This window comes from Centropristis striata, chromosome 2, assembly GCF_030273125.1.
Source record: "Centropristis striata isolate RG_2023a ecotype Rhode Island chromosome 2, C.striata_1.0, whole genome shotgun sequence".
Lineage (NCBI taxonomy): Eukaryota > Metazoa > Chordata > Actinopteri > Perciformes > Serranidae > Centropristis > Centropristis striata.
This window is the reverse complement of record NC_081518.1, coordinates 28,173,947-28,189,367: the sequence shown is the minus strand read 5'-3', so window position 1 is coordinate 28,189,367 and position 15,421 is coordinate 28,173,947. Positions and strand designations below refer to the sequence as shown.

Sequence of the window (15,421 nt, the reverse complement as noted above, 5' to 3'; positions counted from 1 at the left end):
ATCAATCAATCAATCAGGGGCCTAAGTGACGAGCCCAATGGACCCTCATCCTACGGCTATATGTCTTCTGGTGCTCAGACCAAACCTACACACACTCCTACACTACCCCGTTTTTATTGTAATCGCAACTTCATTTCATACCTGTAAAGTTTAATCTCTCTCGCTCTCTCATGCACACACACACACACACACACACACACACACACACACACGCTTGTCAGAGCCTGAGAGAAAACCAGCATGACACATTGAACACATCCACTCCTCTACTACACAATATTACATCTGACACATTGGATTTTGTATCTTACTGTTATTGTGTAAAATGTGTACTTTGTGCCTTGGCAGTATTGTTTTGAAACATTCATGCCAATAAAGCCTTTTGAATTAAAATGGAATTGAGAGAGATAGAAAGAAGGGGAGGGGGATTATGTCTTCATTTTCCTCACTGTGTTGGTTAAAACTTGGTTCAGTCCTCACTGCGTGGAAAGGATGACACACACACACACACACACACACACACACACACACACACACACACGCACACACACACACGCACACACACACATACACACACACACACACACACACACACACACACACCTTTGTCCCCTGTGTCCTTCACAAAGAAAAATTGATCTGTTGTGAGTTATAATAACACAATGAGGTTCAGCAACAGAAAAGGATTAAATATAATCACCTTTTTTTACTAACCTTATTTAAATTTAGTGAAAATGTAGATGTGACTAGGAATGGAAGAAATGTGTGTTTGTGTATAAGAAAGATAATTAAAGTGGACAATGTGTAAGATGATATATGTTTTTATTGATCCATCAAACAACTGTACTATAATTGACCTTTTACATGGTCACATTTGATAGAATGAGGGCTTAACATTTGAAATCATACTGTAATACCAGTAGGTACATTTCTTCATATTCTCTCAGTATTGAACAATAAAATACTTCATTTCCTGTTTGAGTTTTCCTGTTTAAAATTCCTTCATTTAAATGGGTACAAAAAATACATGAATGAACTCAATTTGTGATAGTAAAACTAATCAAAACAGCTTTATAGTCAAACGTAATTATTACAGAATTAATTACAGGGAAAGTAATGTTCTGCTCATGCTGCCGTCTTCAGTTTTCATATGCAGGCAAAGGCTGATATTTGGCCGGGGAAGTTTTGGTTTTGTATATGACCGCTGCACAGATCATGCCAACAGCTGCAAGGAGACATCCAGCGATGAACACCAGGTTCAGATTCAGGTTGACCACTGGAGATAAAGAGGATTCAAATTAGATATTATCCAAAGTCTCACTGGGACTCAAACAAGACAAAATGTGCTGTTAAGAAAACAGTTTTCTCACCTGGGCTTTCGCCTCTCTCCTCCGCTGACCTCTTGAGGCGCAGGGGACCCTGGGAAATGAGGTGCCTTAAAGTTTGAGAGGCAGACTCTCTCTTGCGGCGGAGATGCTGCTGATGCCCCGACGCTGTGGAGTTGATACATCCCTGCGAGCACCTGGTGTCATGGCCCCCAGCTTCACACATCAGGACCGAACAGGTGATGTACACCTGAACGCAACAGAACAAGCTTTCATTAGATCAGAGGACAAACGGTCGTCTTTGCAGAGCTGCAGTCAGAGCTCACATACAAAATCAAGTGTCCACTTCATTGATACAAGTCTGAGAAATAAAAAAAGGGTTGAATTATTGCCATCAGCACTGAGTTTATTAAATAAATATACTGTTTCAGTTGTGATCAACATGTTTTTGGTTAGTGATGGGAAAAATTAATTGATGATCGATTAATGTTCGTTAAGAATTTGGTCGATCACATTGAATTTTTAATTGATCTGTGTATTTTCTTATTTTAATTTTATCTCTGACCGTGTATCAGCATCACTAAACTGAAGCCTTACGTCAATAAGCTAATGAGCTGAGAATTAAGTTGGATCAAGCTACAGTTTGCAAACTGAAAGTTACAATAACAATTATAAAACACAACACAAAACACTTAAATATGAAGATTACTGTGAAAACTAACCTCATGCCTCTTCGGGGGCTAAAACATAAAACATTAAACTCCTTGACGTTATCTTTACAGTTTAGTCTCAGTTGAGTTAGTTTCTACAATTGACAGGATCAAGTCTCTTTTCATCCTTTCGAAATAAAGCGTCTGTTATCAAAACAGGCTTTTGCATAGTACTGTATATATATATATATATATATATATATATATATATATATATATATATATATTTTATTTTCCCCATGAAAGCATGCAGCGATTAATCGATTAATTAATTGTTAACGATTATAGATAATCGAGTTGGCAGGTTTCTTCCAAACGCCAATCCCTATTTGTGGTGTAACAGAACACACTAGGTCGAGAATCAATTGTGTTTTTGTTTTATTTTGTCCTATAATCACATCTGAGGCCGTATGTCTTGGACACTCAGGTGAAGACAGAAAAATAGCTGTCAGCTGATCACCACCTGATGGGGAGTTAGAAACCTGAAAATGACTCAGGAAGGGAAATACAGTCTTGGCTCAGGCTGCGTTCAGCAGGGGGAAGGAAAACTATGAAGAACTTTGAGGAAAGGGGCCATTTGAGGTTATTTAGGCATCCGATGGGGATGCTTCTTGGGTGCTTCCCGTTTTAGGTTTTCCACTTTAAACTGGCACAAGGTTTCCCAGGAACAACCGGAAAATGTTGTTGGACGTTCCAAGTCTGGATTACTTTTGTTAACCTGCTGCCTCCATGACTCGGGGAGGATGGATGGATCGTTATGTCTGATCACTTGTTGATGAATTGCTTATTTTAGATTGCTCAACTAATATTAAATTCAAAAAAGTCTTGTATTATACAATTTTTGACATTAATAATGTTAGGGATATTTTGGATTTAGTAGCTGCTGATGAGATAAGTGACTCAGGTGTTTGGTTCTCTTTTTGATTGGTCGAGTACAAACGTGTTGTCTTATGTTGTGCCTCTAATAAAGTCAGTGTTGACTGTGTGCAGGAAATCAACCTTTTTTCACGTGATAGCATATACTATAGAGTTTATTTAGTAAAACCAGTCAATCACGAATTGGACCTTTTCAGTGAAGCATTTAGAGATATCACAGTGACATTTGCAGCCTCACCTGATCGTGCAAGCCGATGAACTTGAAGGCCTCCATGCTAAACTTGAACTGCCTCTCATGGGAGGGGGAATGGATTTCAACAGTTGAGTCCACGTTGCACCTGGTCAGAGCAGAAAAATAAAAAAGCAGTAAGAATTATTGCCTCTATAACTCATGCCTTACAATCTTAACATTATACACTCTCAATCGACTGTCTACAAACGGGTCATCTCTCAATAACCTCATATACTTTTCATATGAAACAGCCAATGCTTACCCATTCTCAATGATGGAGTAGGTTGGCTGGTAGTTCGGGTTGTCATATGGTGATGCTCTGCAGGACTCCACAAACAGCTCGGTGTTGTTGAGTGAGGAGGTGGCCTCGATCTGCATGTAAATCCTGCTCCCTATGTCATACACCAGAGGGTAGGACTCCGGTTGAATCATGTTTCGGTACTGGAGGTTAGGAAAGAACTCGAACTGGTAGGTGAACGTGCCAAAGCCTCTCTCCCACACTGTCGTGTTCGGCCTGTGCACCCCGAAGCCCATCGTCACGTTTCCACGTTTGGGGTACTTGCAGTAGAACTGCACTTCCAGACGGTGTTTCCTGGTGATCAGGTCGTTTCTGTTGTCCACGGTGGTGATTTCGTTCTTGAAAAACAGGTTATCATCATCTTCCTGTGGAGTTAAAGGTTAAAAATTCAGTGCTCATGCATGAAAAGCTACCTCAGCAACAGAGAGAAGAGCACATGACGCTGCGTTACCTCGATCTGAGTGCCACAAGTGTTGAGGGGGAAGATGGCGATGACGTGAGTGCTGTTGGAGTGTCTCTGGAGGCTGCAGACGGTGTTGGCGTCGTCACTGAGGCGCAAATGATCCTCGTGGAGTCCAGGGAAGGAAGATTTTTCAATCTCTACTGTCATTGTGGACTCGCCACAGGTCACGTGGGATACAACTAGAGCAAGAGATGAAAAATACACATTATGTAGTGTTTTTAAAAAAATATGGTGTAACCTATTTTATTGAGTGGACTGAATAATGATGGTCCGGATATATTTAAGTTCCTTTTGTTATCTTATTTTGAAGGGTAAACGTCCGGGGTTGTGTTGTGTTGATGAGATGTTGAAGGCGGGTGGAATAAGAGTATTTTTGGCCACACATATATATCCTCTATAAGTATAGGCATAATGCTTGGCTACAATGGCATGATTAAACTTGCATTAGTTATGACAATGTAGACAGTGAAATATCATGTGCCCGAGTCATCCAAACTAATCAAATCATAAGAGCTACACCCACACCTACCCTTTCCCGTGGAAATTAGTTCATTTCATAGCCTGTTAAAATAAGAATTGCATGTATTCCAAAAACTGTTTGTTTGACTGAATAAATTCAGAATGAGTGGACAAAAAAACTGAAATATTCCCAGTGAGACATTAGATATCTTGTCTTTTTTCTGTATTCAACCTTAGGCACGTAGCTCTCTAGCTTAAACGTAAGAAAACAGCAGCCTTTTTCTTTGCGATCGTTATGTTATGCATTATTTTTGGAAACAATCCTGTGGGTGAGAACAAACCACATCTGGTTTGGAGGACTTGTTTGTGTTTTTATAATATTTTTCCCAGTGTCCCGCCTAGTGTGTCACACCGATAATAACCAGAATTGTTATTTTTTACGCAAGCAATGACTCTGGTGTTGGTGTGGATGAGACAATGTAACAGTCGTATAACAAAATATTGACATTGAAGTAATCTTTAGACTCACCTTCGTCAACCCCGACTGCCACCAGAACGCACCTCATCTCAGACTGATAGATGCGGGAACTGAAAGGCAACAGAGCAATGCTTGTTACGATCTCTGTTAGACTGATCTGTTGGTGTTAAAAGCATTACCTGAGTTTTTGTCTCCCAATTATAGGATTTTTAAAAAGGATTTTCTCTTTAATTTAACATGACAGAGTATAGCTTGATTTGCAGATGATTGTTCCAGCTCAATGAAAAGGATGTTGAGGCTTACCCGGCTACTGACTCCACAGCAAAGCATACTGGGAAATAATCTCCCAGGTCATCCTCGATAGGCGTCCACCTAATAACAAACTCGTCCTGTGCGGTCCTGTGGCTGCTGATGTTCAGCGGCCCACTCATAATGATGTCATGTATTCTGTATGAAAAGATTATTGTTCATGTTATCTTACTTGCTTAAATGTAGATGAATATTTTGCCGCCACGGACCACGTTGATTCTCACTTACGATGAATGTGTAGCTTTTGCTTTGACTCTGATCTCCACTTCGTTGTTGACCTCTGCTTGGATGCGGTCTCTATGATCAGGTGTTGGGTGCACGAGTTTTGGCAAGTATTGTCCCTCGTGACATGAGGGAGCAGGTGGGTCCACTGGAGTAAAAACAACAACAACAACAAAGATTAATTTCAATGTCACAGTAATCAATGCCTGGGAAAACCGCCCGGTTGCTGCTGTCTTCGGGTCAAAACTCTATACAGCTATTTTTTTTTCTCAAGTTTTCCTTCACTGGTTGAGAAAATATATCTACTTCTACAGGCTAAGAAAAAGCTATGAATATTATATGAATTATTTCATTAGTAAGACTTCTACACCACGTCTGGACCACAAAAATTGTGTTTCTGCTTGATAGAAAATAAAAAAAATTGGCAAATCCTCCCAAGTCATTTATATGAGCCACTTAAGAAAGAATCTGTTCGTATGAGTGGTTCTTGCATGAGGAATATGCAGAATTTGAAGTAGAGTGAGTAACATATTCTCATCCTAACTTATTTTTAGCCTTGGGTGTATTCACAAAACATGACTAAATAATGGCTACTGTCTTTTGTGACGAGACACGTTAAGGTGTTGCCAGAGCTGCATGAGAGTCTCCACCCAATGAAAACAGTGCAGCTACAGGTTTGTTTCATTTGTTTGTGTGGATTGACTCATTGAAAACGCGGTCACACAATAATGACGACAAGCAAAACATGACTCACCAAGTAAGGAGAACTGCAAAGGTAGTCTGCTGAGAGGATCGGTGCGGCGAGATAGGAGGTGAGGATTGGTTGTAGTGGTAGTGTACCACCACCAGGGGTGTGTAGTTGTGGTTGGTGGTGTGGTTGTGGGGGGTGGAGGTGTAGTAATTGCTGGAGTGTGCCACCACCACCACCAGGGGTGTGTAGTTGTGGTTGGTGGTGTGGTTGTGGTTGGTGCAGTTGTAGTGGCTGGTGCTGTAGTTGTGGTTGGTGCTGTGGTTGTGGCCGGTGCTGTGGTTGGTGCAGTTGTAGTGGTCCACCACCACCACCTCCAGTGGTGTGTAGTTGTGGTTGGTGGTGTGGTTGTGGGGGGTGGAGGTGTAGTAATTGCTGGAGTGTGCCACCACCACCACCAGGGGTGTGTAGTTGTGGTTGGTGGTGTGGTTGTGGTTGGTGCAGTTGTAGTGGCTGGTGCTGTAGTTGTGGTTGGTGCTGTGGTTGTGGCCGGTGCTGTGGTTGGTGCAGTTGTAGTGGTCCACCACCACCACCTCCAGTGGTGTGTAGTTGTGGTTGGTGGTGTGGTTGTGGGGGGAGGAGGTGTGGTAATTGCTGGAGTGTGCCACCACCACCACCAGGGGTGTGTAGTTGTGGTTGGTGCTGTAGTTGTGGTTGGTGCTGTGGTTGTGGTTGGTGCTGTGGTTGTGGTTGGTGCTGTGGTTGTGGCCGGTGCTGTGGTTGGTGCAGTTGTAGTGGTCCACCACCACCACCTCCAGTGGTGTGTAGTTGTGGTTGGTGGTGTGGTTGTGGGGGGTGGAGGTGTAGTAATTGCTGGAGTGTGCCACCACCACCACCAGGGGTGTGTAGTTGTGGTTGGTGCTGTAGTTGTGGTTGGTGCTGTGGTTGTGGTTGGTGCTGTGGTTGTGGCCGGTGCTGTGGTTGGTGCAGTTGTAGTGGTCCACCACCACCACCTCCAGTGGTGTGTAGTTGTGGTTGGTGGTGTGGTTGTGGGGGGTGGAGGTGTAGTAATTGCTGGAGTGTGCCACCACCACCACCAGGGGTGTGTAGTTGTGGTTGGTGGTGTGGTTGTGGTTGGTGCTGTAGTTGTGGTTGGTGGTGTGGTTGTGGGGGGTGGAGGTGTAGTAATTGCTGGAGTGTGCCACCACCACCACCAGGGGTGTGTAGTTGTGGTTGGTGGTGTGGTTGCAGTGACCATATACATGCTTCTCTTTCTCCTCGTGTTCAGTGGACTCCTGGAGGATCGGGATCCATCACTGTAGGTCAGAGCGATGTTCCTTTGTGGAAAGTCCTCCACCATCATCTCAAATGCATTAATGGTGTGGTAGGCTCTGGCGTAGTTGTATTGCAAAGTGCACGAGTCCTGACAATGTGAACAGTTAGCAGTTAAATGAGGTTAAGCACCACTCAGGTATGCACCATGTATAGGAATATATATATATTTTTTCCACTAACTTGATCTAAGGAGAAGCCTGAAGGTAGGTTACACCCGCTGCACTCTATATTTCTGACATTTCCATATCTGCATCGAACTTTATCGCCATCAGGGTCAAAGGCCATCGGCTGGTACGTCCGTGGGCAGTTCTCTGGAACTCTTCAGAAACAAATACAACACAAGTTAATAACAGCTATAGAGCAGGAAACAGGGGAGGATTTAGGGCAGGGCTAGCTTGTGACTGACAGGTCACTACCACAGAGCACTGTGTGTTTCTGTCTTTAAACTGTGACCCTTTCAACTCTGACTATTTTCACTTCATCAAAGATTAACTGGAACATTTTGGTCACTAAAAAGGTCTTCAGTTCATCTTCAGTTGGACAAACATCATCAGACATCATGGAAACTGCATCATATATTTTCATACCATCTTTGGGTGTAGTGGAGTTCATAACACAATACATGCAGAATCACAATTACTTTTACTGTAATTAATAATAAAACGTTTATTTTGTTTATTTGAAAACTGATTTTTTTTGCAAAAACTGGCTCTTCTCAACAGCAAAAAAATTGAACAAACTTATTTTAAAATGGAAAAAATAAATAAAGACTTTAAAAATTGTTCAGATGGGATATGTTTTTGTTTTTTGCTAACATACTGTCAGAAAAAAAAATCCTAGTAAAAATGGTTGCAGTCAATGTTTCAAGGCACCTTGCCTTTTTTTTTTTTTAACCACTGGAGGGCAGCAAAGTAGGACATTTCCCTCAGGCTCTTACACAAAATGATCAGTGGTTGGCTTACCGTAGGAAAGGTAGAATGCCGGTGTTTGGTGATCTGTTTGGTTTTTGGGTGTCAGATCTTCTCCCCAAATCCACTGAGGTCAGTAGTCTCCAATTCCCAACCCCGTTACGATTGTAGACCCAGCAACAGCTAGAAGCCCTGGTGTGTGTGGAAACAAATTTGTGTTAACCTGGTTGACTTGAAGCAGGGTCAGTGAATATGATGCTGCACACTAAGTTTATTTTAAGAACAGCAGTTTTATTATAAATATGACTGCAAGTCACAGAAAAATCTCACCTCAAATCAAAAGGCTTGTCACTCTGGAGGATTCTTGTCCGGACTGTTTCAGTTTCACACCACTGGCTGTTAGACCGCTGTGTATTGGTGCTTCTGTCGATAACACCTCTCCGATTATTGGAGTTGGAGCCACAGTGTCCACGGGAACAGAACCAGAAGTGTGAGTGGTGGCACCCATCATAGGTTGATCTGCTGCGAAACTCCACCTGTTGTAGAAGATCATATAATGAGAGATGGTTACACCTATGCAGCTTGAGACGTTTTCTGTATTTTGCAAACAAACGAGTTATATCACTTTATAATATAATAACACAAAACACAAGAAATATCAGTGAGGTAGGTAATTGGATCTTAAAATAAATGTGGTAACAAGAATAAAAATGTTTAAAGATAACAATAATAATGGTAAAAATGGATACAACAGAAAAATCTAATGGGATAGAAAAGCCAATTCCAGTGTCAAATATCTGTAGATTACTCAAGTAAAAATCTGTTCTCATCACACTTTAGCTTAATAATAATAATAATAATAAAATATATATATATATATATATATATATATAATACCATATTGTGTGTAAAGTGCATCAACTTTAAACACATAATGGTCTTTTTATGAGAATCAATTAAGCGGTTTGGAGTGAAAATGCAAAATAGAATTTGAAAAATTAAGAAAATGCTTTTGAACAGCTGAAATTTTTAAAAGGCTGCCATGCTTTCATCAACATCTTGTAAAGATATTAATAACTACAATATAAGTGTTGTGTATTTTATGTGGCTCTTTTCAATGAACACAAAGATGCTTTTCAAGATAAAATTTAAGGTAAAATGTTCTAAATAAATTGCAAAAGCTGCAACTGAAACAATTGTAAAATTTTCTATCTTGCACCAAAATAATCAGAGAACTCAAAAACACAACATAATGATTAAAATAAGTGATTCCCATTCATCCATTATGCATGTTGCATATAATCAGAAGTTCTCACCGTGTGTGTTCCATCAGCGTTTCGTCCCTTGTAGGTGTAGGTCTGACTTCCCCCGTAATTGTGCGATGCAGAGGCCAGTGCGACCAGGAGCAGCTGAAGCAGGAGCACCTGTGTGGAAGCCATGATGCCCGAAGCTCACCTCCGTCTCCAGATCTCTGCCACTCACATCCACCTGCAGCATCTTTATATACGCTCTTGGGCTGGCCCGAGCTGCTGGGAAAAGGCCTGCCAACTTTAATGGCATGTGCACTATGTTGTTAGAACAAAAGGCTGGCAAGACTGGTTTTTACTAATCACAACACACAAGATTGAAAACCTTTATTCTTCTTTAAAAGGCCTGCAACAATGCTGTGTGGCGTAATAATGAAACATAACTTGTGTGAGAAAGAATGAAGAAGACATTTCTCCAGGCGGAATGAAAATTCTTTGCAAATGTGACAGAATTGAAACCTAAGAGTTGGAGTTTAAACTGATGTGGTTGCATCGACAGTTGAGCAAATACATTATTTTGCAAACATTTATATTTCTTTAAAGGTGCAATATATAGTACAACCATCAGAGATTTGCATCCACACAGCTCTCACCTCAGGGGTCACTGGGCAACAGCACATGTGCAGTGTTAGTGGAGCTATTTATCATAATTAAGATAAAAAATAACAATGCATTTTATGCGGCCTTCTCAATGAACACAACGATGCTTTTGAAGATTAAAAAATTAAGGTAAAATAAAGTTGATAAATTGCAGAAACTGCAACTGAAACAAGATGCCAGATGTTCTGTCTTATATATCTTAATGTATCTTAATATTCAGAAATCAGAAACACAAAATACTCTTTTCAACACGTTGGAGAGACGTGATGATTACAACATATTGTTATCATGTGAAATCACTGTTTTAATGCAAACAATTGGTGTTTTAAACTTATTGTTAGTGTTGTAAAGTGGTTTGGTTTGAACACCAAAGCCACTCAGATAAAGAACTTGGTCAGGATTAAACAATGGCTGAATATGATTTCAAACAACAGGACATGAAATATAAACCTGTGGTCATATCGAGGCATCAATATTAAATTGAGGATTTTTAACAACCAGTTAAAGGTTCCTTGTAGTGCCCTAAAGTTCTAAAATGTTATCTTATGAATTGAGTGCAGTACCACAGAGGAGCATTTAAAGCAGCTGCTTCAGTGTTCGTGATACTGCAGAAAGAAAAGCAAAAGTAAAGAAAAACTTGATTGCCTAATCTTCTTTTTTATAATATCACTGGACCGTGAGAGATGCAGCAGAGCTGGTTGTTACAGGAAGAGGAAGGCGTGTTATTGTCCTGAATACCATTCAACTGATGTTGTTGATTAAAAAATAAGGTATCAAAGAGGTTTTTATTCACTAATTAAATCAACAAAAACTGCATTTATATGAGGACTTTTTTAAAAAGCATGCATAATTTTTTTACCTTTTTTTTTTTTACTGCATTCAGTTCTTAAGGCTACGTTTAAAGGATTTTAAGGGACAACAAGGAACCTTTAACTGGTTATTAAAATATCTCAATTTAACATTGATGCCTCCATATGACCACAGGTTTCAGATTTCATGTCCCGTTGTTTAATATCATATTCAGAAGCATTTTTGTGTTCATTGAAGAAGGCCACATAAAATGCATTGTTATTTATGATTTTATTTAAGATAAATAACTCCACTAACGCTGCACATGTGCTGTACCCCAGTGACCCTCGAGGTGAGAGCTGTGTGGTTGTAGGAGAGGCTTATAAAGTTGGCAAGATACTGAACCCCAAATTTCTCAGCTCAGACTCCAAGAAGCCCGTCGTGGACAGACGAAGATCCGGTTCCACTGATTGGAGGGTTTCAGGTAACAAACCTGTGCAAAACTGCCAGTCTGAAGCTTATCAAACTAAATCTACAAGGAAGTAATCGGATGTCGTTTTGCGTGCATCAAAAGCTGGAAGTTACATAAGAATGTGCAATAAGCTGGACGGTAAGCAGGGCGGTGTCAGCTCATGGTCCAGTTCACCTGAATATCCGAAACTGTTTTCACAGACTGAAAGGAAAACTTTATCTTATCTTTAAGTGCAGAAGCACAGTGTAGAAAGATTCTCACACAAGCACATCATGATGCAACACATGATTAGAATGAGAGTCACCTGAAGACATAATCAAAGATGTGAACTAAAGTTACACTGTAAAAATAAAGAAACATTAACAACATAAACAAAACAAAAAGAAAAAGTTACGTCCAGTAACAGCAAACAACTATTAATTTTACAGATATTTTTCTTTAAAAATACGGGAAATATGCAGTAAATATCTGTATTTTTATGTATTTATGACGGTAAGTGTTTTTAGCTGCCTTACACATTTTATTTCTTAATTAAATTTAATATTTCACTGTAAAATAATTTAGAAGTTGCCTTAATTTTACTTTTGTATTTCTGTGTTTTTACATAGAATTCGGTGTAATTTAACATTCAAGGCCATTAAGCAATTGAATAAAACTGTAAAAAATAATCTATAATGTCCCATTATATTAATTTACAGATGTCAACTTTTATTTTATGGTTAATATTTGTATTTAAATGTATTTACTATAGTGAATTTCTGTAAAATAACCCTTTTTTAAACTCCCAACTAAGGCTTTAGAGACTTGTATTTGTTCTGATGTTGAAACTAGGGTCTTCTAATAAAGTTTTGTGTTTTCCAGTAAACTTTGGACCAAAACAAAAAGAAAAAGTTACGTCCAGTAACAGTGTCTCTGACTGCAAGCTTGATCTACAGGACGACAATTCTTTATGAGGCTGTTAAAGTGTTACACTGCCAAGGACTCGGTCTGCAAGGCTGCAATTTAAAGCAGCTGATGAAAACCAAACTGCAAAAAAATAAATAAATCTGCTGCAGTGTTGCATGCTCCTGACATGATTAAACAAACAAATAGAGTTTGGGTAATTCCGGTCGGACGAGCATGTGAGTGAGGAATGCTGCGGCTTTGATTGGCTAAAGAAACACCCACACACAGCTAACTGTTTTAAATTGTGCCTCATGATGTCGGGAAATAAACGCACCCTCATCATACCAGTTTGTCCTGCTTCATCCAAACATAGATGCTTTTGTGATTCAGTTTTTTTCCTTTTTTTTCCTCCCCAACAACTAAAAAATGATCAAAAAACACACAAAATTACCCCCCCAAAAGACAAAATGATCAAAAAAGACGTAAAATTACCAAAAAGACACAAAATGACCTACAAAATATATAAAAAGAGCAAAAAGATAAAAAAAAAAATAGACACAAAATAACCCCCCCAAAAATAAGTAAAATGGCAAAAAAAAAGACACAAAAGTAAAGCATGTGATTCAAACATCTCTTAACTTCCTGCATCATGTTTTTACCGAACTATGTCACTTCCAGTAGTCTTTTAGAGCCGAACCAGGAACTGTTTGGCCTTTACCTTAGAAAAGTGCTGACGGATCACAAATTCAACCAAACTGCCGCCTAACCTTACGATGATGCCTGCAAACGGTAGGGTTGTTTGTTTAGAGACGTTCATACGACGTGTCATATGCATACAAAATCTTATTTTATTTGTTCCATTGTTGTTGTTTTTATACTTGTTCTCAGTGTGGACAGCCCTTTAGTTGATAAACAAAAATGTAAGAGCATAAAACTTGCGGATATGGAGAAAAAAAAAGAAGAAAAGTATTATTGAGTATGAAGAGGAAGAACATTTTTAAAATTGAAATGATTGCCAGGAATAAAAAGTATGAGGAAGTTGGACTATGCCAAAACAGTTCTCACAAGAAGATGAACGAGATTAACAGTAAATATAAGTTAAGGTGATTTAAATAGACGCTGAGTGAGGCAACACAGCTGGAAAGCTGCCAGCTCCACTCAATAACACTTCCAGTAATTCGACATCGTCCGGGCAAAGCTGCGGATATAATATTATTCTTTATTGTTATTATTTTATGGCTACTATAGTTTGTTTCTTTGTGTCCTACTGATCTATTATATTCTATGGTTTCAACACTTTGTCTCATTTCATTGCCTTATAATAATTTAATAAATAATGTACATAGAAAAATCATTTTAAAAATCCTTTAAAAAAATACCCTTTGACTCTAAAATTAATTAATTTAATAAGGGTATTTCATATTATCTAGCCATTTTAGTTGCTTTTGTATATTATTTTATTTTATTCATTTACGTGATGAATGTTGTGAACCTTGATTCTTTGCCTACCTATTTTACTTTTGTGGATTACATGACTTTTGTATTTACATTTGTTTGTTGTTGATTTTTTTTTATATTGGAGGTGAGATTTTCTTATTTGCACCACTTGCTTCTTTTTTTCTGTTGTGGTGTTTCTGATGCTTGTTTTATTGTGCCAGAATAAAATAACAAAGAAAAAATAAAGGTGGAAATAGCCTACAAATGTGTGGTGATTTTTATTTAATAATAAAGTTCTGCTGGTCAATGAGAATATGGGCAATGTTAATTAATAAAAAAAAAAGTTTCAGTGAATGAGACATGTTATATATAATGTTTATATGTGCATAGTTATCTTTGGCCACAGCCAAAAGGTAACAAAAGATCAGTTGCGTCTTTTCACCTGCAGGTTTGTGTACAACACCGATTGCAATTTACAAAAAACAAAGATTATTAGTTTGAAAGTAAAATTAAGTGATTTTGAATCAATTTAAGTCATGTCACAAAATGTGCAAATCATTGCATTCAGTTTTTTGTACAATCAATTCCAGAACTTAACAAGTTCATAGTCAACGATTTAATGAACAACAAATAACCACGAATAACCACGCCTGCTCTGTCTTTGGAAATGTTTAGGGAGGAAACAAAGCTTAAAATAACAACTCCAATTAGATAGTTTTCTGTAACAATGTGTGTTGGTGACTTACTGGAAACCTCGCCTACATTCCTAAAATTAACATCGAGGTCATGGTCATTCCAGTACTACCTTCTTTTCATGAATGTAGAACATGCTTACAGATGAGAGGAATAGTTGCATTTTTTTTTGGGCAATTAGATGTTCTGGAAACGCCCTTATTATTCTGGAAACCCCCTTATTGTCAACACAGTGTCTGAATGTTCCAGGTCTCTAGCTTGTGGTTGTAAAGTTTCATGAGGCTGTGATTATCCTAGAGGTCACAGCAGCTAATTTTATACACTGAGCTCAAGTTTCACTCACTAACATCATCACACATGAAGAAAATTGGGCTCATTGAATCCACAACAGTCTCAGCTTTCCAGTCAGACCCAATTTATGCAGCTCACAGACTGTTTAGGGACCCCAGGATGCACAAAGATTCACATACAGAGTTTTTAGAATACAAGGTTTCCCCCCCCAAACTGCATGGGTTTTGCATGAAGTGGGCATGTCTGATAAAGAGGAGACTTGTGGGGACACATTAAATCCATTTTTATTCAAATGTCTTGAGGTCAGAGGAAAAGGGACTGCTTTGAGTTTCCTCCTGCCTTCCTTAAGTCTTTTAAATTCATGTGTATCAGTATGTTAACTGTAGCTTAATTCCAACACTGTTTAGGGTCCCCAGAATGCAGAAATATTCAAATACAATTGAAAATTACACATTTTAGTGCATGAGATGAACATGTAGTGGGTATGTTTGTAAAGGGGAAGCTCGTGGGCACATTGGAGCTTAAATTACATTTCTTGAAAAAAAGGATAAGAAGTTAGAGCATGCCATAAAAAGCTTCCATAAGAAGACGTGGGAGAAGAATTGAGGTATCAATACAAATTTCAGAGTGTGGATGGTTGAAGG

At 38.9% G+C, this 15,421-nt stretch overlaps 1 protein-coding gene across 1 annotated transcript; it reads right to left on the bottom strand.

Annotated features, from left to right (window-relative positions):
* Positions 1 to 803: 803 nt before the first annotated feature.
* On the bottom strand, positions 804 to 9,742 carry LOC131981918 (uncharacterized). Its single transcript, XM_059346455.1, has 14 exons — positions 9,620 to 9,742; positions 8,634 to 8,839; positions 7,576 to 7,714; positions 7,272 to 7,483; positions 6,344 to 7,200; positions 6,127 to 6,276; positions 5,379 to 5,520; positions 5,145 to 5,288; positions 4,893 to 4,951; positions 3,893 to 4,083; positions 3,406 to 3,806; positions 3,150 to 3,249; positions 1,394 to 1,575; positions 804 to 1,296 (listed from the first exon to the last, which is right to left on the bottom strand). The coding sequence occupies exons 1-14, from the start codon at positions 9,740 to 9,742 to the stop codon at positions 1,140 to 1,142; spliced, it is 3,063 nt and encodes a 1,020-aa protein (XP_059202438.1). The 3' UTR covers positions 804 to 1,139.
* Positions 9,743 to 15,421: the final 5,679 nt, after the last annotated feature.

Excerpts from the sequence above, each read along its gene's own strand:
- LOC131981918 (XM_059346455.1), bottom strand. The coding sequence starts at position 9,742 with ATGGCTTCCACACAGGTGCTCCTGCTTCAGCTGCTCCTGGTCGCACTG. Across the intron at positions 7,201-7,271 it reads ACAACTACACACCCCTGGTG|CACCAACCACAACCACACCA; the intron begins GTGGTGGTGGCA and ends CCACAACTACAG. Across the intron at positions 3,807-3,892 it reads CTTGTGGCACTCAGATCGAG|GAAGATGATGATAACCTGTT; the intron begins GTAACGCAGCGT and ends TTAACTCCACAG.